Genomic DNA, 25,561 nt, shown 5'->3' on the forward strand with positions numbered 1-25,561 from the left:
TTTTGGGTCCCAAATAACGAAATTCTCCACAAAACTCGAATCTGGCAGCGCGCTGCACCAAAAGTTGGATTGAATGTTGCCAATATTCGATGTTCATAATTTCCTAAAACATTGTGCAGCAAAAATATTTTCCCCGACCGAAATAAAGTCATTGTCCACAGGTACATTCGTTCATAGGTACACCACTCTCCCTTACATACGTATACGTGAAAAAATTATCCAAATGTGTTATGTTGACTTTTGCCAAAATTTGTAAGAAAATTTAAAGTGGTGCATGATTATTGGAATGCTAAAGAAATGTCATACGTAATTATTAATTAATTAGACGTATATAGTGAAAATAGTTTCGATTGTAAATAGAAGGGGTTAAAATTATGATTGATCTAAAATAATATGAGCAAAGTGAAAGTTGTTGACGTAAGAAACCACCTTTCTTTCGCGGTTGAAAAAATTCAGTATGAAAATTATAGCAATAGAAAAAAAATTGGGTATTTTGAAAGTACGTGTATAATTTCAAGTCACTTTCGTGTTAAATATATTCAAATGAAAGTCATTAAATTAACAAAAACATTCTTTGATTTATTCACAATCATAATAATGGAACATATTATTATAAATGATCACAGATCTATCATACATTCATACATATACAAATATTACATTTCTATACAATTTAAAATCTACGAACATAAATAAATATTTTTTACATAAAAATTGTATAGAAATAATACATAGATAAATTCACTCATTAAAAATAATCAACTCTTAATTAATTAAAATAAAAGTATTTGTCATGGTGTGCGTATCGGATAAACTGCGTTCATTCTTAATTGCGAAATCGTTTTGGTAGACATCTATTGTCCAATTAAAAAATCTATTTTTTAATTTATTTAAAATTTTGTTTCAATTTTTTAAATTTAAATTTGTAGCGTCATCTATTGGTCAATCAGATAACTAATTAATGCCCGAAAGTATACTGCTGTTGAAGAGGTGACGCGTATTTGGTAAGAGGAGCAGAAGTGTAAACTGGCTTAACTACAGTCTGGTAAGCAGTTTTTGCAATGGGTGCTGTGTAAATGGGTTTAGCAATATACTGAGGTTCATAGACTTTAGTTTGCTGTTTTTGCTGCATAGCTGCGCTGTAGGCATTTTGCAATTCTGTGGAATACTCAACGGCTCTGGTGTTACTGTCAGGTTCTTCATATGTGTAATCAGCTTGTCTGGAATCTTGTTGCGCTTTTGAATCTCCAGAATCCTACAAAAATTAAGCGATTGTTAATCGTGTACGAATTTACCAGATTGAAATGTTTTTGAGTGGTACTTACTTGTACATCATAAGTATAAGTATATTGAGGGTCGTAGGCTGCTTCAGGTTGTGCTGGTTGTTCGGCTTGTAGCGATTTCAATTGCTGCGATTTTGAGAAGGATGCGTAGGCAGATTGAGGTACTGAAGCGTAAGCTACTTGAGGTACGTGTGAATAAGCTGCTACTTGAGGTGAATAAGCTACTTGTTGGGAGGCAACGGAGTACTGTGCTGGGCTGACATAAGCTACTTGAGGTTGGGAATGAGAGGATTGATAACGTCCCAAAGATTGCAATGTAGGATACGACTGTTGAGCTTGAGAGTAGATCTGAGGTTGAGAGTAGGTTTGAGGTTGGTATTGGAAAGAGTATTGTTGCTGTTGCTGTTGCTGTTGTTGTTGGTGTTGTTGTTGTTGTTGTTGTTGTTGAGCGTAGTGCGGTGGGGTGAAGTATTGATGTGAGTACGATTGAGGTTGAGTTGGAGTGTAAGTTTGGGGTTGGGTGTATGTTTGAGGTTGGGTGTAAGTTTGAGGTTGGGCTGAGTATTGTTGAGAAGATGTTGAATAGACTTGAGGACTTGAGGTTGATTGGGTTGATGATGATGAGGATGATGCTCCTGGTCCCGTCTGGTCGTAGTTTTGCGATATGGCATATGCAATCTGAGCCTGAGTTGCTACTGAATGCTGGGCATTGATGAAAGAAGACAAGCTCAAAAGAGCGGCCACCAACGCGAACTGAAAAATTGAAATAAAAATATATTAGTCTTCATCAAAGTATGTATGAGCGTTGAAAAAAGGCGCAATTTATACAGTTTTTTGGCTTTTGTGGTCTTTAACTCAAAATCTAGTATTACTGTGCTTAAACTAATTATTGGAATCAATAATCAGATATTTTTTCTATTCTTTGTGATTTTTTATGGTTTTAAAATACTTATAATTAATTATCTAGCGAATTTTAAAAGTAAAAAAAAAAAAAAAATATATATATATATATATATATATATATATATATATATATATATATATATATATATATATATATATATATATATATATTTATACATATGTATATATATTTTACATTTTTTATCATATTATGCATTGATTTCGACAGTTTTTCATTTTACTACGCTAATAAAGATTGGTTTTCAATATCTATATAGTTTTTTTTTATCTAAACGTACTAATTCGAATGGTAAATGATTTTGATTAGTCTCCACTCTGACAATTTTTTTGTTGCTCAGTGTTTTATCCGCATACGAATATTCTACAAATATTTGTATTAATATTTTTTAATTGAAAATATCTCTTGAAATACAACATAAACTAAATTTAATAAACATCATAATTTGAATTGATTAAATACAGTAGAAATTTACCTTTCTTCCAAATTTAAATTCAATTAGTCGAAGGCGAGTTTATTGCGCATGAATTTGAGCCCAAAAAAACTGGCACATTTCCTAATTATATTTATACGTATTTAATTTTATCATCTTATTTATTAGTCGTTTAATATCATATTAATGCAGACAAATTTTTTCAAGATGAAGATTTGATAAATTGATTTGTTTCAATTGGACACTTACTATATATGTACGTAAGTGATTATTGAGCGTATATTAATGGAAATTTGATTTTTCAATACTGATCCTTTTTTTAATAGATCTATGATTATTATTCAAACAATCTTAGTCTGTTTTGGTATACATTTACATATTACAACATATAAAATAATATATGTATACACACCCTAGACAGATATTATGTAAACAAGGTCAAACTACTCTCAGAATGATTACAAGTAATTAAACGTACAAAGTATGATAGAAAAACTTTTTTTTTATTATTGCCTATATTTTATATTGAAAGGAACTATCTGTGGTATTGCAAGAATCAAGGTTGGTTCAACAATACTACTATACACATTGAACTACATAGACTGGATTACGAATTCCACAGAGTAACGACTGGATTAGACTAGCGAAATCACGATTCAATATCAAGGCAATATCGAACAATGAAGTGACTGTGCAAAATTTTTCACAAGTCACTGATATTGATATTCTCACGACACACAAAGCCAAAGCGTATCGAATAAAAACGAAAGTGTTCATCGACCGATGGAGGAAGATGTATGTATGACATTGATACAGGTCTCAATGACCCAGAAAATGCACGCAGTGTTGTGCAACTGCTGCACTACTTGTAATTATTATATGAAAACTGGTTTTTTCGTTAAACTGTACAACGGCGGAAAATGCAAGTGTTAAGTAATGATATTGAGTGCCTCCAAGATAATTTCACCGTTTTTTTTAATTAAGTAATCGTTTTATAAACTGTAGCATTATATTATAAAAGTACATATGTGAGTTTGTATGCATTGTTTTAAAATATATTGGGCTTTGTTTTAGAATACACATAACACAAAGGAGCTGAATGAAATTTAAGAGAATAAACATAATTCCAAATACATTTTAACCAAAATATGCTTCAAATTTTATTTAAATCAGCAAATTTTTGTGTATTGTAACGAATTTGGATATAATCAAATAAATCCTAATGCGATTTTAAAATATCAAGATATTATTAATAGATACATCAAACATAGCCAAAGTGAAATGAAAACTTGTGGATATGTTTATATTTTTACTAACAACAGTGTTATTTTGAAATATAGATTTAATTTAACGATCGAATAATGTAAAAATATAGAAATTTAGATTTAATTTAATGATCGAATAATGTAAAAATATAGAAATTTAGATTGATTTTTTAACAACAGATTCTATTGGATTTTTTTTATTATTTACAAAATTCCAATGAAGTATGACTAGAGTTGTTCTTTCTTTATTTGTCGAGTAGTGCAAAAATCGTTTAAAATGGCACAATTTAGAACGCATATTTTCACCGTTGCTTATACATAATGTAAACTGTTAGCACAATTTGATAGATGTAAATAATGAATTTTGGATTAGATCTTTTTAACAACTGAAGCATGTGCGATGTACTTAATTTATTTTCGATGCATTTAAGCTATTGTTCAAGAATATTAACGATTTAAATATCCATTTTCACATCATAAAATCAAATGAAACTTTAATTATACGTGTAATAGAATTTCATTATTTTTTTAAAAATATTTTAACACCACAACATCCAAATTATTTCATGAAATAAATACTAAGACAATTGGATCTATATTTGAGACTAAATAAATTTTTGCCAAGATTGAAATTTTAATAAAATTTTAAGGGTTGAAATTTCGTTGCGTCAAAAAGGTGCTTTTTTATTAATAAAACGGGAATTTCACGGAAGTACCTTTGGAGACATTGTCTTGTAGTATGTGGGAGGGGTGCTGCTTTCTAGAAAGTTGGACAACCTGTTGTTCAACGAGTGGTCTGCAGTTGAATGTGATCAGATCTTGCGGCCTTGCGTTTTTATATCTGCTTCCGCAAGCCACTCCACTCTGCTACAATTGTAACGCTATCCGGCTTTAATTACGTGCATGCGTATTTTTTTTTTGTTTTGAAAATAAACAATTCGAACAATCTTTGAAATTTATTAAAACGTTGAAAAGCATGCACGGGTCAATTTAATTCGGCAAAAGTTGAGTGTATATGTACATAAATCCGGCTATTTTTATTAAAAAAAATGTATACATTATTACATATTCGGAATATGTAAATATAATTTAATTTTAATATAACATAGTATAATTAAAATTTAATTGAATTCTTCAGATTAGAAATTTTGGTCGTGTACAAATGTAGATATGATTAGTATCTATGTACATTGATATGCACATTATGGTGATTTTATTTTTTCGTAAACTGGTATGAATAACTATTTAATAATTAAAAGAGTTTTATTTTAAATTTATTTTAAGCGCTTTTGCACACTTGAGATTATATTATGTTTAGAATTTATTGTTAAATATTATAATTTAAAAACAGTTTTTCTAGTGCGTTCCGCTAAATAATCTGTTACACTACAAAACTGTTGATAAAATCAATTAATGTCAATGTGTAAGCTTAGAATATAAATCGTATAATTAAAATTTATACATCACAACATTAATACAAACATATGTATTTAAAAATACATGATTTCTATTCCTTAAATTTGGATTGCGAACAGAATATGTGCCAAGAATTAAGTACATACATACATAATATATAAATCAAAAAGATAATTCCACAAAATATATATATAATTGATATAAAATATAAAAATACTTGTATGAATTATTAAAGGAATTAAGAATTACAAAATAAATCACTTTCTCTTCATCCTTAAATTTAAAAGTGAATTGTCGTATGATTTTTTGTTTTTGAAAGTTTGCTCCTACGCGCTCGCAAACGTCAATTTTGAATTAAACGAATTGCATTTTAATGAAGCATTTCGCTCAAAAATATCGTTCTATGATGTGTTCTTAATAAAATATAAATAATTATAATCAATTGTAATATTTTCAATAAAAGTTTATTTATATACATATGTATATTTTTTATTTCACAAAGAACTTTCATACGAACATGTGCATAAGACGATTTTATCGAATGTTAAGATAAAAAGTTATGCCACAAAATATGTGCTATAAAATTGCGATACAGATTTTTTTCAATCCCAGTCCCCTTCTTTAGAAACTTTCCTTAATCTGCCGCTTGAATATATTCGTGTGCATAAAAAGTTACTACTAGTTTGACGATCATTGACAACTGAAAGGTAGCCACATTGCAAAGAAGTAACAGACAATTATCAGCCTAATCAGATACTGTCTGCTATAAATTCGATACAAAAACAATCATTCACAAGGAATTGATTCGAAGCATGAAAACAACGATAATAATAATGTAGCCAACATGTGACTTTTCGTGCAAATATTTCATATAGGAATATCATAGAGCAGCGGTTCCCAACCTTTATCACTTGGTAGTACATAGCTTCCTTGGTATCTGTCCGATAATGTTCACTATCAAAGGGGTTTGAAATCCAATACTTCAGTTTGATCATTTTCGATTCATATGTACATAGATTCCAAAAATATAATTTTGTAATCATACTTTCAATTTCATCTGCAACATTAAAGATCATTATAGAGCTGTTCTCAAGTGTCAAATTCAAGTTATTTATTTATTGGAGCATTAACGCGGTAAATTTAAAAATGCACTCCAAAATCCATGCCGGATCTGAGGAAAACCTATCGATTGCCAGATTTTCGATCATCAACTGTACATATTGACGTTGACGATGACTAATTAAGATAATGTTTATTAATTATATAAAAAATATTTATATTTTTATCATTGTAAATAATTCATTCTGATTTTTTTTCGCGTACCACCAGCCATCAACCGCGTACCACAGGTTGGGAACCGCTGTCATAGAGGTTAAGTTTTTATAGAACGACTAGTATTGTGCCCGTTGATATTTCAACGAGTGGTTTTCGAAAGGAATTGATACATGAACTATAACTGAGGCTTTTGTCGCTAGTAGTTTCAGAATGCACAGTAGGCCGATAGACCTTGGACCTAGTGGAAAACTTTCGTAATATCAAGGAAACGTTAAATAAAAAAAAAATTGATTTTAAACAATGCCCTATATCTCTAGCCAATTGATTTATCTCGATGAAAATTTTAAAAAAGTATGATTTTATTTCATACATGTATCTCATTTTTAAGAAATGTTTCGTTCAATTTTCATCTATTGACGATTATTTGGGTCGATTGTGATTTTATGATAATATGAAAGTTTTCCATTAAGTCCATCGATGAAAATCCAAAATTTACATTAAAATTTACCTCGTTGCCGCATTAGGGCGAAAACACACAGCGATGAACGTGGCACATGGTTTATTTTAGATAGTTTTAAACGTGCGAAAAAAATGTGGCGTCCTTGCACAGATTCGTGGCACGCCCAACACGCACTGTCCCAAAATCACCTCCTGGAGTGTTCTTGGTAAAATTGTATTCTTGTTTGACAGTGATCGATAGCAGTATATCTAACGTGACCATTTATTTTTTCCTCAAATCGGGACATCTACCAATTTTTTGTTATGTATATATGTGTATTCAAGAAAACGTATATTATTTCATAGTTTTTATTTATTAATCAAAATAACAGGAATAAACACATGATTTCAAATGATAATGAAATTCTTGGCAGGATTTCTTTAAATTTACTTTAGTAATTAGCATTCCTTTAAGAACTGCGACTTGTAACTGTATTTCGCTTGTCCAGAACTTATTCATAAGAGAAAATACCCTTTCTACGGGTGCATTAGTTCCGGGCAGGCATAAAAACTGTTACCGTAGGTTTCTATCTTTTTGAAAACGGGATATTTCGACGTCCCGAAGCTATGCTTGGGGACAACGGGATTGGCTACCTAATAACGGGACGGTCCCGTTCAAAACGGGACATATTGTCACTATAATATATAAGGTATATCCCATATTTGAAGAAATGTCGGAGACTACCCACAACGGGGAGCCAAGCACACGACGTGCCGTTCTTCCTGTGTGATTTCGCCCTTATTCCGTCCATTACCGCACAAATGAGCGTGTTTATGTATCTACATCAGTGATTTCCAAACTGGGAGGCATGTACAAGTACAAAAAGAGGCGCGAAAAGTTAGTTTATAATATGACATAATAAAATGAAATGATATTTACTTTCAAAACAACAAATCTGTTCCAGAAACTCATATAATTTATGGCTGATTACAAAAGAAAATCCTCTGATAATATAAATACCGATGGTAATAAAAATAAATATTGTAGGAATATAAGCGACAAGGAAGTAGAAATATCAAGACAAGAAAATACGATTCATCCTATTGGGATTCACAAGTACTATTATATGCATATAGATGGCTTAGAAAGACTGATGTGTTCGCTCTGTAGGAAAGTTTTGGCTGGAGATAGTATGAGACCAAGTAAATTTAATACGTAAGTAAACACAAAAATAAAAAAAATTCAAAGAAAAATAGACCAGTTTAATAAACAGAAGCAAACGTTCTAGCAAATAGTTTATGTTACATCAAATGCATTTCTAGTATCGTAGAGTTTTTTACAGTAAAATGTAAAAAACCTAATACTTTTATTTTACTAATTTTACTGTTCTGTCAATTATATTTTTATTTCAATTTTTTTACAATTAAAAATGTGTAAAAATGTGCACCAAAATTAGACCTTTTTTAAAAAGGAAAGCCTAGTAGCAATACGTTTGGAAACCACTGATATTATGAATTTCTGATTATTGTAATATTTATTTATTGAAATTTTCATATTTGCTCAGGCAAAACAACATATGCATACATATATTTCAATAATGTCAATAATTTTATGCAAAAGTTACCTACTATACAGTTTGGGTGTAAATATTTTTCAATTTACTCATTTTTATTTTCAATAAGTCACAATTTTGTATATTGATAAAAAATAATTGACAAATACATTTGGCAATGGAAAGTGCAACTTTTAGTTTACGAAAAATTGTGAAAATTCAAACAAATTTAATAAACAAAGTTAATTTGTTGGCTTTTGACAGAACGCAAAATTATACAGACTGGTCATTTAAAAAATAATAAATAAAAATATGTAAAGATAGCTTTAACTAATGATAATGCAATTAAATTACACTTACGCATTTTTAAATAGAAATGTATTAATTACTAGTCCTCCTTTTATCCGAAATTACATTTGCAGTTTTACTAAAATTATAATAAATAAATTATAATAGAAAAAATACACACACACTTTATTGCGAAATGTGTTCAGCCGAGCATTATTTCAATGTGAAGGTGAAAGAAAATTGTGAAAGGAATACGACATACATAGATTTTCGAATTTTTAAATAATTCGAATTTTTAATACTCATTATAATAATCGTATGAATATCTCACAAAAAATATCATTAAAAATAGAATACGTACACACATGTTGTATGTTATATAAGGATAAGTACTATTGTCGTTTTGACCGCTAAGCGATATAATCGGTCTTGTAATAACTTTCACGGTAGTTTCGTGGATCAACCGATTTAGTGTATGAAGGTCGTGGACCGGTGATCGCATTTAACACTGTATATACCGGTGTTTTTTACTTTTTTTCAATTCTCCGGCAACTTTTATTAATTATTTTTTTTGCTCATCTTTCATTTTCGTACACAAAGTTTCAAATTTAAAAAATGATTACGTAATTATATGCTTACTGGGTATATACTGAAGAAAATACTTTCTAACTAATGTACTTATATGTAGATATGTATAGGTATACTTTACAAGTATTGAAAGTAATACATTAGATAGTATTTTTTTCATTATATAGAAAAAATGTAACAATTCAATTTGTTTTTAATTATTTTGTAATTTTTGAAGAAATTTCTTCAAATAAAACAAATTTTGACCTGAAGGTATGTACATAGTTACCAGGGATTGCATTTTACCGTCAAATTTCATAAGCTGGTAAACGGTAAATGATTTTTCCTACCGCCCGTTATACTGGTATTTACCGGTAAATTAAATAAAACAAAACTTCGTCTATTGTTACTACGTACATACATATGTACATAGACAAAGTAAAAATTGTGGATTACATAAATGAATGTGGTTACTTTTCCTAAACACGTTAACCTAGATTAAATCGTAAATAATTAAAAATAAATCTGGGGTGAATAATGTCATATAAATACATTTAAGTAAATTCGTAATAATAAATAAATTTTACAATTATATTTTAAAACAATTATATTTATTTATTTAAAATTTGGCCAATAATTGAAACAACCAGGTCTTATCGTATTTACATATTTCGATTTGGTTAGTCTGTGTTGCCAGTGAATTTATCAAATTGAAATTGCCACATTTAATACTGAAAACAAATAAATTCCAGCAACCTTATCTACAATACGCCATTTTAATCGATTTTTAATGAAATATTATATGACCGTATATGTTCTTAATTCGTGATAATATCGGTATTGCAATCCCTAGTATTAATATGGGAATTTTTCTTTATTATTTTAACCAAATTAAAATTTAATTTATTAGGTTTAATAACTCACTTAGTAAACCTAAAAATTGAGTATTTGTATGTATAATTTGTAATTAAAATATGGATGATCGAAAGTTCTATCTACGGGAGACATATGCAAATAAAAAATGTATATCTAAGCCCTAAAATCCTGTTCATTTTATTTTCAATTTTGATGTCTTCAAAAAAAGCAACTGAAAGCCATACAATTCGCTACATAACAGTTTATAAAATGTTTGACATTAAATTGGGTATGCAATAACTAAGTACGTGAATATTCTTAGTAATTAAATAAACTTATGTATTAAGTTACATACAGCTCGTATGAAATTAAAAAGGTCTCGTCATACTTGGTGTCATACTTATGTTATTGTATATATATGTAAGTACATAGTTACGTTGTTAATTTTTTTTTGACAGATTCATTTCGATCGTGGCTCGTTTGTGAAAGTGTTGCCCGGTTTGGATTCGAAACCAGTTCATTTAGTACGGGATACGAAGCGAACCTGTTCCGGTTTTTGGTTTTTTTTTTGCATTATTTTTCGGATTTTTCAATATGGAACCGCTACTTTAGACTATATAATTATAGTGCAATTCCAACAACTTGCACATTCTCGATAGCGATCTATTAAATATAAATAACCTTAGGGTAATAAAAATGCAAATCGAAATTTAAATTATAGAATTATAGTCATACAGATACATATACATATATATGTTATATAAATGTGTTATATAAATCATACTCTTCAGTGTTATATATAATGAACATAAATATCTTCGTGGTCAAGTTTGAATTTTACTTATAAAAAATGATAGTGCGTTCTTGTAATTTGGTATATGTACATATGTAATAATACTTGTTTTTAATGTTCAAAGACTTGAACGCACTTGACTTATATCTAATATTTATTTTCGAAAGAGGCTTTGTAACTACATACATATTGTTGGTTCTTAGAAAAATAAATGAATATTCAAATAAACTTAAATAAAATAAAACTATTCAAATAAATTTAATAAAATGTTTACTATTAGATTGGCCATGTTTAAGCGGTTTATATTACAAATACCGAGAGAAGCCGGGTAAAAACACTAGTTATATTATATTGTTGATCTACCTTATATGTATTTAACAAGTAATTTTATATTAATAGAAAAATGTTTTAACATCTACATGTTCATTATAAATGAACCAGAAACATACCTAAATGTTTAGCTTATAATGCTAACAACTGAGGGGTCGCGGATTGGATCCCCGGTTTAATGTTGCTGGTCAGACCTCGGATATGTGACTTTAGATCGATAGTTTCCTATCAGAGTTTGCCAATTTAACTGATTTCATTGATGAAACGGTTCCTACCAAATTGGACACTTATCCTTTTTGTTACCATTATTTGATTTAATTTCAAATTAATGATAATATTATAAATTTATATATACATACATTGTATAAGTATAGTACAAATGTCAAAAATTGGCCATTGGTGTCGCCTTGAGGCAATTCCGTAATGACACCATGGTAAAAATAAATTATAAAAAAATGAGATAGGTTTCAAATTCTTAATTTTTCAGATATTTGCTAGAAATATTTTATTTTATTTTCACTCAAAGAAGTATGGAATACTAAATGCTTGGTGTGTTTGGCATGCTCAGCAAAAGGCGCAGACACACAGCTACACATGGTTTTATTTTTTCAGATAGTTTTTTACATGTAAAAAAAACGCTAGCACACCTGATCTATGCTTATATTGACATAGAAATTGATTGAAAACGGTGATTCCCATATTTGAAGAATTGTAGGAGAAACTTTTCGAACAAAAAAACCCTACAACGTGAGATATGCTTTTTCACCACCACCAAGAACGTGCCCGTGTCGTACAATTCAGTATGTTTGCGCCTTAAAGAGAAGAGATAGAAAACGGAATACGTGGGTGGGATGAATGAAAAGTGGAGGGAAAGATATATTGGAGAGAGTAAAGAGATTGAAATGCCAATAATCACGTGGCTAGAAGAATGTACGAAAAGTAAACAAAATTAGTCCTGGAATGGTACCCGAGAGAATTTAAAATAGTTAACGGAAGGCCGTAAGGAAGATGAGTGGATGAAATTTGAAAAATATGGGGGGCGAAATGGTTTAGAGCAGTATTTCTTAACAATATTGAAAGTATCACCCCCTTTTACTACAGTAAAATTATCCTATATGCCCTCCCCCCGCCCCCCCAAAAATAAAATTATAAAATTATACTCTTCTCTATGTATTTCATGCAATGGATTTCCTACTATAAATAAAAAAAATTATGAGAAATACATGTATAACACATGCTATAATAATAATATGTAGAAGTTCTTAAATATTGTATATTTATTGCCATATTAATCATATTATTATTACAACATTATAATATTTTTTCCATTAAAATGTACGTGTGGCTGTTATAAATGATAGTGATGACTTAATTTTGATACTTCTTTAAATTTAAATTTATTTTTTTAATGAAAAGAAAAACAATTGGAAAAATTATGAATGTAGTACAAATTAAAATTTTAAAATGTTTGTAATTATCGTTAAAATGCGTTGATTTGCTCTATTACATACAAGTGTGTTATTATTTATTCATGAAATATTCAAAGAAAGTGAAATTATTTAAAACAGAACCAACGGGTCTGAGGAACCCACAAGTGCGTAATCAATGATCAACATTACTGATCCAATTAATTCAGTAGACGTTAACACTTCCGTCACAATATATTGTTGCATAATTTTTGTCTTAAAAATGTACGCTTCTTTCCCTTCCGAATTGTATAACTACCTTGTTGAAACGAAAAAGGGACCCAATTTAAACCGGAAGTGGAACATAACATCGATCGAAAGCTAAAAATCATATGCATCAAAACGTGTACCTGTACGTAGCATATTACGTTTTTTTATGTAAATACATAAACATACATTACGAAATGAAAGTTTATTGAGTTTAACAGCTCGTAGCGCGTAATTCCAACGATTGTAAGTTGTCATTTAGGTATGTATCTTGTTATTTAATTGTCCAGATTTGAAAATCAATAAAAAATATATGCATACAAGAACTACTCGTATCCTATTGAGTACGTTACCTCGCATGATTGTATATGAACCAACGTAATTTGAAAATAATTGCATTAAAAATAGGTCAAACATTTGAAAGGACAATGCATTACTTTCACTAGTTGTTTGAATCGTGTTTCTGACATAGAACAATAGAAATTAGATGAAAAAAATAACTCGTACAAGTGATGTCAAATAAATCTCGTTCGACTGGTCGTTCAAAATAGACGTCAAAAATATTATACAAAAATTATAAATTCATTTAAATAAAATAATCGAATGTTTATCTGCAATTAATTAGACAGAAGTATTTATTTGTTGTACGTATGATTAATCGATACCGATCACCGGATGAGATTATTATTTAACTCAATGCGTTTGTCTTGATTGCCATTCTAAATCCATTTCTTAATTTCCTTTTCATAATGTCCCATCGATTATACGAATGATGTGCACAGCAATTTACAACTATAATTCAGAAAATCTAGTTGAACCGATGATGTAAAATCAACATTTATTAATATTAAGATGACCACTAGGTGCAAAGTTATTCATTATGTTTGACTTAATGATGTCGGAAAAAAATGATTTGGAAGCAAAAAATATTTCAATTACATTTTTGATTGATATTTAAATGCTTTTTATTATTACTAAATTATGTTCGCAGGTCTACTGATCATTTTCTATTTTATATCATTTTATTTTACAGTACAGCATAATAGGAAAATGAGCTCAAAAACCCATTTACAATTCTTATAAATACATTTTATACATAATATTAATTAAAGACTGTCTAAAGTCAACGATCTAAAGCAGATTGTGTTTAGGTAATCCGTGTTTATATCGGACGAGTATAAACATTTTGCTGTAAAAATCGAGACTATTCACAAGTGTGTTAGTTTAGAATTTCAATTACATAGATATTATTCAAAATATCGATATCTTAAGTTGAAAATACGACCCGAGTCATTGATTTATGTAACAACGATTGCGGTCTATCTTTTTAGAGTTTGTTTATTAGAAATCGTTCTCAGAAGAGTGAAGCTAACTTGTATTATTCTCATTAATGAATTTTGTTTGACACTGTGAATAATTGCATTAAATAAAAAAACCTGTTTTGTTTAACTGTTTTGATCACTATTCTATAGTTTACCAGTCTTCGTAGACTATAAAGAGTTTCTGAAGTATATTGTATAATACGTTAGTCATCTTTCAGCATCCCGAAAATAAATTTTAATCTAATGAACACTCTTAGTTAAGTTAAAAAAAAAATTTTTTATCTACGTATGTATGTACATGTAATTGTATCCTGTATTCGTGCCTCGTATTTGAAAATGGTACATATATTATATGTAGATATACATATGTATAATAAGTATAACCCCAACTTGTAAATAAAGTGATCGATCTTCCCTTTTCACTTTCGCTGCCGTTTATTTGCAGTGGACCTTGAATTAATGTATTTTTCTCGTATTTTCTTCATTCCTAAGAAAAAATTTCGTGTTTACTATTGAACTTTCTTTTGTATCTAATGTTCAGTATTGGAAAAAAACACGTCTAAAAAAATCTTCCAAGATATATTTATCATATAAAACGTACAACTAATTAGATCTGGTTCTTGGCTGTTTTGATTACATAAAATCAGTGTATATTTTTTACGGCTAATGGTGATCATATCTAAATTTCACTGTCAGTTGAATATGTGAACCATCAATTGAATTGGGTGGTATTTAATTGAGTGAATAAATTCGGATACGTCGAATAAAATACAGACAGGGAAAACAAATAAATTCCACTGAAAAAGGCCTAATAATACGCCACCTATATAACGTGACGTCATATCATATGTTTTGTTGAGACCTTGTCCATCCGTAAGAGACAGTGAGAACGGATGTCAAAGTCACTGTCATGTAACAGAACAAAAACGAATAAGACATATCATAAAATATGTTGTGCACTTTCATTTTTCAACAGACAAAGCAAAAAAAAAATAAAGTCGATTCGCAAACCGCGCTCTGATTTCTTTTTTTTTCTACATTTCGAATTAATAAATATGTATGCGTTGCCAATAAATAAACACAAACCAATCTCGTAGTCGCGCAAAACGGTAGCCGTTAGTAATTTATTGTCATTTGTTTATTGCATATCAAATTATTAATTACATATCTACATTTCATTTGAAGAAACTTAAATATCAATGAACTGATGACTTTTCTCCGAGCGAAAATGGAGACATGTGTAGACTGATTCCTAAAAAGAATGTAAATATTATCCGAGTGCATTGACCATTAGCACAAATGCATACATAATGTCTATGAATTTTAAAAAATGCTTGATAAAATCATATTATAAATATATTCAAATAACAAAATAGACTTAACGATCCGGTAAATGATGATACAAAAATTAAATATTAATAAAACAAATTCATTCATTCAATGTGAATATTAGTTTGTGCATACTAGATTATGATATAAATTAAAATAGCACCATTTAATCTGAGATATATTTTACGCTAGAATTCTAATTTTTCCAGATTTTGATTAGTCAAAACTATAAGATGCAAAATGTTGTTGGCATTCCATAATTATATGTACATATGTAGGTGGGCAGATGAGTATTTTTCTTTAATAAGCCTAGATACCCGTGTATATTTTTTTCAAATAGTTGTATAATTAGAACTTTTTAAAGAAAACATATAACATAATATCAACGAAGATGAATAATGATCTTTGTATATGTCTAGGTGGAGTTTGACTAATACTTTATTAACTGATGTGAAGTATCAAAGTTGAGTTGAGTAATGTGCTTTTTTATATTCTTAACCCTTTGAATGCTGACCAACGCCGATCGGCGTTTTGCCAACAATCACATGAGCCTGAAATACGCCGATCAGCGTTATTTTTTAAGTATGTAAAAAGTTAACAAGAATACTACCCGCTAAGCCTTTCCAGGTAGCATTGAAACAAAATGCATTGAACATGGATTAGGTAACCTGTGTCAATGTTTATAAAGACTGGTTTACACCGGAATTTCTGAATTTATGTATAACTTTAACAGAATTTCTCAATGGAAATCCCTAACTGCTGAGTATTTTAGATTGTGGCTTGGCATTTAGATTGTTAGCATTACATTTGAAGAAGATGGAACTAGTTTTGGAAAATATATTCATTATTAGACTTTTGTTTATTTTATATTGTTGCAAGATATATTAGAGAGTCTAAACACACCTTAACAAAACTCGAAATCCTCGGCGGTAGTTATCTAGGGTAGTGATCTGGGGTTTGTTTGAATTAGCTACAATTTTTATACCGGCTTTCTATTGGATTTCTAAATAATTCTAGTGTTGGCGAAATTTTCAGCGTGGCGGAATTTCAACAGAAAAGACGTCAGCACTCAAAGGTCATCTTGAATTTTTAACACGCTTGTGTGCGCATGAATTACTTAGTTTGAACTGTTTTAGCGTTATCTTAGAATTACTTGGTCAAACTAAATATTTATTTATTCAAAAACTAATAAAATCAAAAATTTTCAGCGAAGCGAAGGCATATTTTAAATCAAAATTCTACATATTTAAGTATATTAAAGGCTAGATATTAAATTATCATTAAACCATTACAGATTGACAGAATCTAACAAAATCGACAGTTTGACAAACTTAGTCGAAAAATCGTTAGAAACGAGCACGCGGATCTTTTCGTGTTAATATGCGGGTATTCATACTCGTACGTCAACAGAAAAATTCGTCACAAAGGGACTGAGGACCGGGGGGTGGTACGGGCTCGGGAAATAAGGAGAGGGGGATAGGTGGCAAATTTTCGACGGCGAATATGTCGGGTGGCGGAGCCCCGGGGCCCCCATTGTGGCGATATTCATTGACGTGATTACGGGCATTGAGTCGAGGACGTGCGCATGATGGATTGCCTGCTAGGCGACACGGCTATTTGCATTGGAGCCCTCCTCGTGTGTGTGTAATTCTTGACACCCTGTATATTGTATGTATGTTCGGAAGCTGGCAGAATCGAATTCAAAGGCCTCCTCTGCGGAAGATAGAATTGAATTGTCGTTCGAGTGGCTAAAAACCGGCAGCTTTGAGCTTTTGTTCGAAAAGAGCGTTGATTTTTATAAGGGAACGTGCAGAAGTGCACTTTTCCCTATCATCTATTTTGGCGTGGAATATATTCGATTTGATTTGAGTAATTCGAATGTTTAAAGTATGAGTTTCTTACGATAGGTCATATACCAGACCAGATTAAATTTAGATTCGGGTCTATTAATATAAACTACCGTATCCCAAAGATAGTTATTCAATGCGGTACTTGAGAGAGTTTTCAGAAACTTGGAATGGGATACAGCAAGAGTAAAAATCAACGGTCGCTTCTTAAGTCATCTTCGGTTTGCAAACGATATAGTTTTAATAGCTCGCGATCCAGCTGACTTACTTAACAGACTAACACAGCTGGACAGAAAAAGTCGGAAAATAGAATTAAAAATTAACGTAGATAAGACCAAACTAATGTTCATTAGTTATTGCATGCCTAATAGCATCATAATAGGTGATAAAATAGTAGAAGTAGTCGATAGTTATTCATATTTAGGACAAATAATAAACATGTCCCGTAGTAATGAAGAAGAAATAAAGAGACGTATGAAATATTAGGATGGGGTACATTTGGACGAATGTACATATGCGGTTTTCAAATCAAACATGTCACTTTGCCCGAAGAAAAAGATCACCATCAATGTATTTTACCAGTAATGACGTATAGATGTGAAACTTGTACATTGAGCCAAGTTGCTACACAAAGTTCAGTGCACTCAAAGAACGTATGGAACGTTATATGCTTGGCATAACGAGGAAAGACAGGAAATGGAATACGTTGGTAAGAAGTATGACAAGGGTAGTAGATATAGTGGATTGAAATGGCAAAGAGTGGGTCACGTGGCTAGAATAATGGACGAAAGATGTACATATGAAGTGCTAGAATAGTATCCAAGAGAATGCAAAAGGGTAAAAGGAAGACCGCAGGGAAGACGGGTAGACGAAATTAGGAAAATGTGTGGGGTGAGATGGATGTGAGTTGCACAAAACAGAGACGAGTGTAATTGTGTTGGACGGGCTTTCATCCAGAAGTGAATGGCGAATGGATATAGATGATGATGATGATTTAATTTTATTGTTCGTTTGTCAATTTGTTATTTTGCTACAACTAACTACACCATAACTGGCCAAAACGGTTCGTATATGAACAAACTTGTATGTTCATGAACAAACGAGATGTATACTTGGACTGTAACATGTTTCTACATATTTTACGGAGCTCAAGTGCAATATATCTTATTATATTGGTCAGATGGGTAAATGGATTATTCCGCAAAAAGCGATGGCAGTTCTCAAATCTGAACACGGAACATCGAGTTCTCGTTAGTACAATATTCTGCGTGGGTAGCTTTCGATTGATGAAGTTTTTGGGAGCTAGATGTTCTGTGTTCGAGATTTTAGCGACTTGCGCGAGAACGATTTTTGCGGAATAATCACCGAACCGGTCAGATGAATATGAAAATTCTATTAGGAAGATATATTTTCTAATACACTATGTTAAATACAGTCAACGCTAAATCTATTTAGAAAAAAATGGTAAGAAAAGAAAGAAAAACAAATGAATTGTACAAAAACATTTTATCCTGAATCACATTTTCTTAGATTTTCATTTGTTAATTGTTTTCTTCTAATACTTTTATTTGTCTTCTAACATAACTAATACTAGGGGTTGACATAATTCACTCGGTAGAATAGAGAAATTACTACTACGTTCTACTTTTATTTAACGCCTAATAATCAAGGTAACTCAAGCTAATCAAAATTAATTTCATTTTAAACAAAATTGTTAATAATATAAAACAGTTGTCAAATAATAAAAATTTAAGCAAACAATCTTTCATGATAAGGATTTCAGTACTGATTGATAGTTTGTATGGCTGTATATTTATCTATGCAATCCGATTTTAAAATAAAATAGCTTTAAATCGGCCGTTTGATATTTTTGCGCCATATTGTATGTTTGTCGCCATTTCGAATAGATTTTGAAATGTAAAAAAACTTCCAGATATCGTAGGTATGTATATTTGTCGGTTTGTAGATCAAGCTAGCGAAGGGGGGGAGGGGTAGGATATTCGTCGTTTCGCAGGATATTTGTCGGTGGCTATACACATTCAGGGGACCCTTGTGTTTGCCCCGGCAGGATTACATTCGGCCAGGATGTTTTTGTTGTGTAAATGGCGGCCATCGATCAAGCTGTCAGTGAAGGAGAGCCGCCATCGCCCACAGGAGCCCGACAAACCACTCACCTGCCCTGAACACACAAAACGCTCGCAGAAACGACTATATTAGATAAAATATTTAAAAATTCTTAATTAATTGAGAATCGAGCCGTATTCGAATGATCAAACATTAAAAATATACGAAATTCATTATATGGGGATGCTCGGCCATTTTGTATCTCGGGCACAAGTTGTATTACATTTATTAAGGTACATATGACGGGCTGAAAACCAGACTGGTACAAATGACATTTTTAAAAAAAATCTGGTTTAAGTGCTAAAATAATAGCATATATGAAAGGCTGTTATTTTAGCACTTAAACCAGATTTTTTTTTTAAATGTCACTTGTACCAGTCTGGTTTTCAGCCCGTCATATGTACTGAAAAATATTGAGGATCATTGTTTTGTACTTAAACTAATTTCATTACCAATATTTTTGCGTTGTTTTAATTTTTCGGGCAATTTTCCATACTTAAGATCAATTCTGGTAGAAAATCCTTCTAAAGAATTGCTTCAAGATGATATATGTAGGTAATATTTTTAGAGGAATTTAAAAATATATTAAATAAATACAGAAATGTTTCTCATCATTGATTTATTCATTTATCATAAGCTTTGCTACACTTTCTATTTTTTTTTTTTTTATTGTGATTTTCTATAGCTAAGTATTTCGAAAAGTTGCATCTATAATATTTTCGTAGATATTACAGAATTTCTACCGATGAATTTGTAAGATGTGTGTATAATAATTTTAATAAAATCAAAACACTTATTATAATATATGTACATACAAACATCACATAGACAGAATGCCACGCAATAATAACAAAAAAAAATCATTTGAGCAATTTAGAAACTTCGTGAATAAAAATAATAAAACACAGTATAAAAATATAAGTACAATAGTTTTACAACTAAACAATGGCAGTAGCGGTTATTTATACAAATAGTTGTAATACAAAATTGTACAATCGTTAACAATGTCAGTCTTAAAACTTTTAAAATTTATGCAGACAAAATGTCCAAAGCAATTAAATAAATAATCACAATTGATGTTTGAAAAGATCCTTTAATTTACAGTGATGTTTGATTACATTCCAAAAACAAATTCCATACAACACATCTTTTCGATACATATATATTTTTTATTTTTAAAACACACCAATACAATTTTAATTGTATAATAATTGACACAAAGAGTTAGCTTTTTTGTGTAGGCATATAAAATTATTTACAAAAAAAGTAAATGAAATGAGATTTCGCTTATGTATGTACAGTAGGATAAAATTGACATAATATTATAAATAATCTATGTATATGTACATCAGTATTTTATTTATACTTTTATAAGTATAAATGAAATTGCAACGTTTCTTATTGTGAGATAGCTAGCTCATCATATCTAGCATTACATTTGTAATAACAACGATAACACTACATACATATTATGTATATAATTTATTATTAAAATAAAGTTCCATCGGATTACATCCGTGTATTGATAACAATAATTTTCAAAAAATTTATGATGTTTATGATAATTTTTCAAGCGAAAAGTGCATTGACAATTTAATATTTTAAAGTAATATTTTTCACTGTAACATCTTCATACTAATTACAGTATATTGCAATCAGTTAATTTTAAACTAGCATCATAAAGAACCAATAAAAAAGCTTCTGTTGAAAAAACTTGTTCGGAAATGAAATATGTTACCCTGTATACAACATTTTGAAGCTTTGTTTGATGTAAAAATATATAAAACCTTTTGAACATTTCCAATATGCAATAAAAGAATGTCTCAGAAAAATGATATCAAAATTAATTGATAACAAATTAACGTCATTGCTTTTTATATCAAAGTACGATTAGTACAAAGATTTATTTATTTTTAGCAAATGTATCCAATAGAAAATAAAATAAATAATAAATATTAAGTAATTTATTTGTAATCAATGTATAGTAAACTCACATTGCGAAGAGTGAGTAAATTTAAAATTTGCAAAAAACAACAAAATAAAAATAAATTTCGATATTTGTATAATAGGCACTATGTAAGATGTCAACTTACAATACAAAAATTATCATTATATTGATATAGCTAATATACAATCTAATATATTGATATAGCACCGCGATTACTTCACGTTTAAGATTTTGGAAACGGCTGTAGCGACGTCGGCCGGAGACGGCAAAGCGGCAATTTCTAAGCTCTTTGTGTACGGCATTGGAATGTCGGAACCGGTCACTCGCCAGGCTGGAGCGTCCAACTGGAAGAATGCGTCTGTCTCCATAATGCGAGCTATCACTTCAGCACCGACACCTGCTCAACATAAACACTCACATTAGCATTGATCCCGTTCTACCAATAATCACGCGGAATTAGACGAGAACCTGATGAAGGCCATCCTTGTTCGACGGTAATTAAGTGGTGGGTTTTAGCGACGGATTGCGTGATCGTAGCCATGTCCAAGGGTCTTATACTCCTCAAGTTGATGACTTCGCATTCGATTCCTGCATGAAACAAGATTATAAAATACCAACGGTTACATTCTGATGAGATATTTTTGTTGTCTGTTACCTTTGCCGGCTAAAAGTTCAGCTCCTTGTAAAGCTGTGTCGACTGCTTTGGCGAAACATACTATGGTTACGTGTTTGCCAGCACGTTCTATTTTAGCTTTGCCTATGAAAAATATTAATAGTGAGCATTTTAAACAAATTATAATAATATGTACATATAAATAATGTAATAATAGTAACCTATAGGTGCGACAAAGTTGGAATCTAATGCCTGATCTGACATTGGAAATTGAACACCGTATAACATTTCATTTTCTAGGAATACTACTGGATCGGGATCTCTTATTGCTGCTTTAAGTAGGCCTGAAATAATGAAAGTATTTACATCTATGATAGCTTTTTTTTTAACTTATTTATTGATGATGATTTCTACCAAGAATGAAGTGTTTTTAGATTAAAGATTTCTTTAAAGTATTCAAGCGTTATGTATATAAAAGATTAAAATTCTACACTTAAGGTTCGTTTATATTATCTAGCACTTCACGTCAACAGCTCGGCACAACACTACACACAAAATTCTAGGAATTTTCAACTTATGTATATTTTTTTAAGACTATATAGACAAGTGTTTCATGGTTACCTGACAACTCGTTCACAGATTTTCCGTAAACCAAGGATGCGCTCCAGGCATTACGTATACGGCCATCTCTTTCTCACCCCGTCTGTTCACCAAGATCTCGTTTACTATGCCATTACGTATGCAGCCATCTCTTTCACAGACCGTCTGTTCACCGATAACAGACAGTCTGTGAAAGAGATGGCTGCATACGTAATGGCATAGTAAACGAGATCTTGGTGAACAGACGGGGTGAGAAAGAGATGGCCGTATACGTAATGCCTGGAGCGCATCCTTGGTTTACGGAAAATCTGTGAACGAGTTGTCGTGTCACCGTGTTTCATATCTGAATAAGAACCTTTCGCATCTTCTGAAGAATACGGCGCTAATACTTTCAATCCGGGACAGTGAGAATACCAAGCAGCAAAGCATTGCGAATGTTGAGCCGCCACGCCAGAAGCGGCTCCGTTAGGTCCTCTGAACACAATAGGAACATTCACGGCACCAGCCGACATGTAAAAAGTTTTAGCTGCCGAGTTGATAACCTACAACATAGGAAAAAGTTGTTTTGATTTGCGCTAGACCAAATTGTAAACAGCTATCACATAATTGAAATAGTTGATAAGTCAATTGAAGTCATCAAAGCCAATAAAGATCATAGAGCACTTCCCATATACTATGTCATTGCATAAACATGATGAATGTATATTGATTTAACCTGATCGATAGCTTGCATTGAAAAGTTGAATGTCATAAATTCGCAAACGGGTCTGAGACCAGCCATGGCCGCTCCGACAGCTATTCCAGCAAAGCCACTCTCCGTGATCGGTGTATCGATAACTCGCTGATCTCCATACTTTTTCCACAGACCTCTGAAATGTTACGAAAAATTAATATACATACATAAAACAGGTTTAGCGTAAGTGTTTACTGTGGCGGAGTTCCGCACTTTACCTGGATACTTTATAAGCGCCATCATATTGAGCTACCTCTTCGCCGAGGATGAAGACTTTTTCGTCGCGTTCCATCTCTTCGTCGAGCGCCGAGTTGAGGGCATCTCGCACTGTTAATTGTTTGGCCGAAGCCGGGCGAGATGTGCTGAGCGCTCGGACGAGCCGTGCGCTGATGCTGGAGCCGTTTCGAAGTACATTCAGAGACATCTTTGTCGTTTGATGATTACTGAAGAGATAAGTTTTAAAATTATTAAATGCAAATATCAGTCTTACATATGTAAGTTGAAAAACTTTAAATGTATTGCTTCACAATACAAACTATGTAGAACATTTATATTATTAAGAAATAAAAATATAAAATTTCATAATATTTTTCATAGAAAATTTTACATACAAATTTTTTGATCACATTTATTTTTCAAATAAAAAATAGCATAAAGGAATGTTTAAAGGAATAAGGTATGTAAACGTACCAATAGTCGACACTATTAACTATACACGACACTAATGTTAGTTGAATTCTTTTATTATCAAATTTTATTCTTAGAATTGTGCAATTATAGATTTTGGATATATATTTACATACAATACTATTGTCTTGTTTAAAATTATATATGTTGTAACCAAAGAAACATCAAAAAGACGTGTCAATAACTGGTACACTCATTATATTTGCTACGGGAAATTATTGAATCGTCTTCAGAAATATGAAAAGATCAATTCAGCACGTTTTAACGGAACAGAACTAGAACACTATTATAGAATTGATATGCACATGTAATGATATATCATATTTTCAGACGTGTATGTATATAACATATGTACCTATAGACAAGCGATATATTTTCATATATAAATATCCCGCCAAAGTTGAATGAAAATAAAAATAAAAAGTCAAACTAAATACACTGCAATAAACGACTCTTTATTGTCTGTCGAATTAAAAAAAAGTTATTTTTTTATGAACACTAAAAGATACGTTTCTATATGACGTTTGGCCATGTGTGATGTAACTTAAGTAGGGGTCCGTTCCAAGTGGGATATTCACAAATTTAGAGATGAAATGGGATGCTGAAAGTGTTTCAGATTTACCTTTATGTCAGGAGAAAGCGAATTATCGACAGAACCAAAGCGACACAACCAGCTGACGGCTGGCCTCAGGCCCGTTCGTTTAACTGATCAAGGTCGCCAAAAGTCAAATTAGACACTTCAATTGGATATAGCAAAGGCTATGTCGACCATAACTCTACTTCTTTTTACGAATAATAAAATTTCAAAAACTAGTTATTTGAGTTAAATATGCATTTCAAAAATATATAAGTAGATTAAATAAAGGAGGTATGTAAAAAAAAGATATGTTCAAAATCTATTTTTTTACAATAAAATAAAAATTTAAACAGATAGATATTTATACATAGAGAAAATGCTATTGATGTTGATTAGTGTATAAATATCGGACAATTGAACTAAAATAATAGTCAATTTGATGCCAAAATAATACATTTCTATCAAGTAAACAAGTTTAAATCAATTAGTACTTAAAGGCAGAAATTTATTTTAAAAAAGACCCAGAACTCACTTCTGGTCAAGTTTTTATTGGCGCCGTCAACACTCACGATATCTACTACCGATATTTCCATATCCAGTTCCTAAATAGCAACTACAGGTTGCAATATGGAAACTGTATATGAAAATATCGGTAGTAGATATCGTGTGTGTGGACGGGCCATTGGAAAA

The 25,561-nt window shown here is 30.9% G+C and overlaps 2 protein-coding genes across 2 annotated transcripts; both read right to left on the bottom strand.

Moving 5' to 3' along the window:
• Positions 1–560: 560 nt before the first annotated feature.
• Positions 561–4,769, bottom strand: LOC143911932 (uncharacterized). Its single transcript, XM_077431031.1, has 3 exons — positions 4,620–4,769; positions 1,326–2,036; positions 561–1,255 (listed from the first exon to the last, which is right to left on the bottom strand). The coding sequence occupies exons 1-3, from the start codon at positions 4,629–4,631 to the stop codon at positions 959–961; spliced, it is 1,020 nt and encodes a 339-aa protein (XP_077287157.1). The 5' UTR covers positions 4,632–4,769; the 3' UTR covers positions 561–958.
• Positions 4,770–20,320: 15,551 nt separating this feature from the next.
• Pdhb (Pyruvate dehydrogenase E1 beta subunit) lies at positions 20,321–25,045 on the bottom strand. Its single transcript, XM_077431542.1, has 8 exons — positions 24,917–25,045; positions 23,826–24,050; positions 23,590–23,743; positions 23,230–23,416; positions 22,496–22,618; positions 22,317–22,418; positions 22,130–22,249; positions 20,321–22,058 (listed from the first exon to the last, which is right to left on the bottom strand). The coding sequence occupies exons 2-8, from the start codon at positions 24,029–24,031 to the stop codon at positions 21,874–21,876; spliced, it is 1,077 nt and encodes a 358-aa protein (XP_077287668.1). The 5' UTR covers positions 24,032–24,050; positions 24,917–25,045; the 3' UTR covers positions 20,321–21,873.
• Positions 25,046–25,561: the final 516 nt, after the last annotated feature.

The sequence above is a fragment of the Arctopsyche grandis genome, chromosome 5 (genome assembly GCF_051622035.1).
Source record: "Arctopsyche grandis isolate Sample6627 chromosome 5, ASM5162203v2, whole genome shotgun sequence".
Lineage (NCBI taxonomy): Eukaryota > Metazoa > Arthropoda > Insecta > Trichoptera > Hydropsychidae > Arctopsyche > Arctopsyche grandis.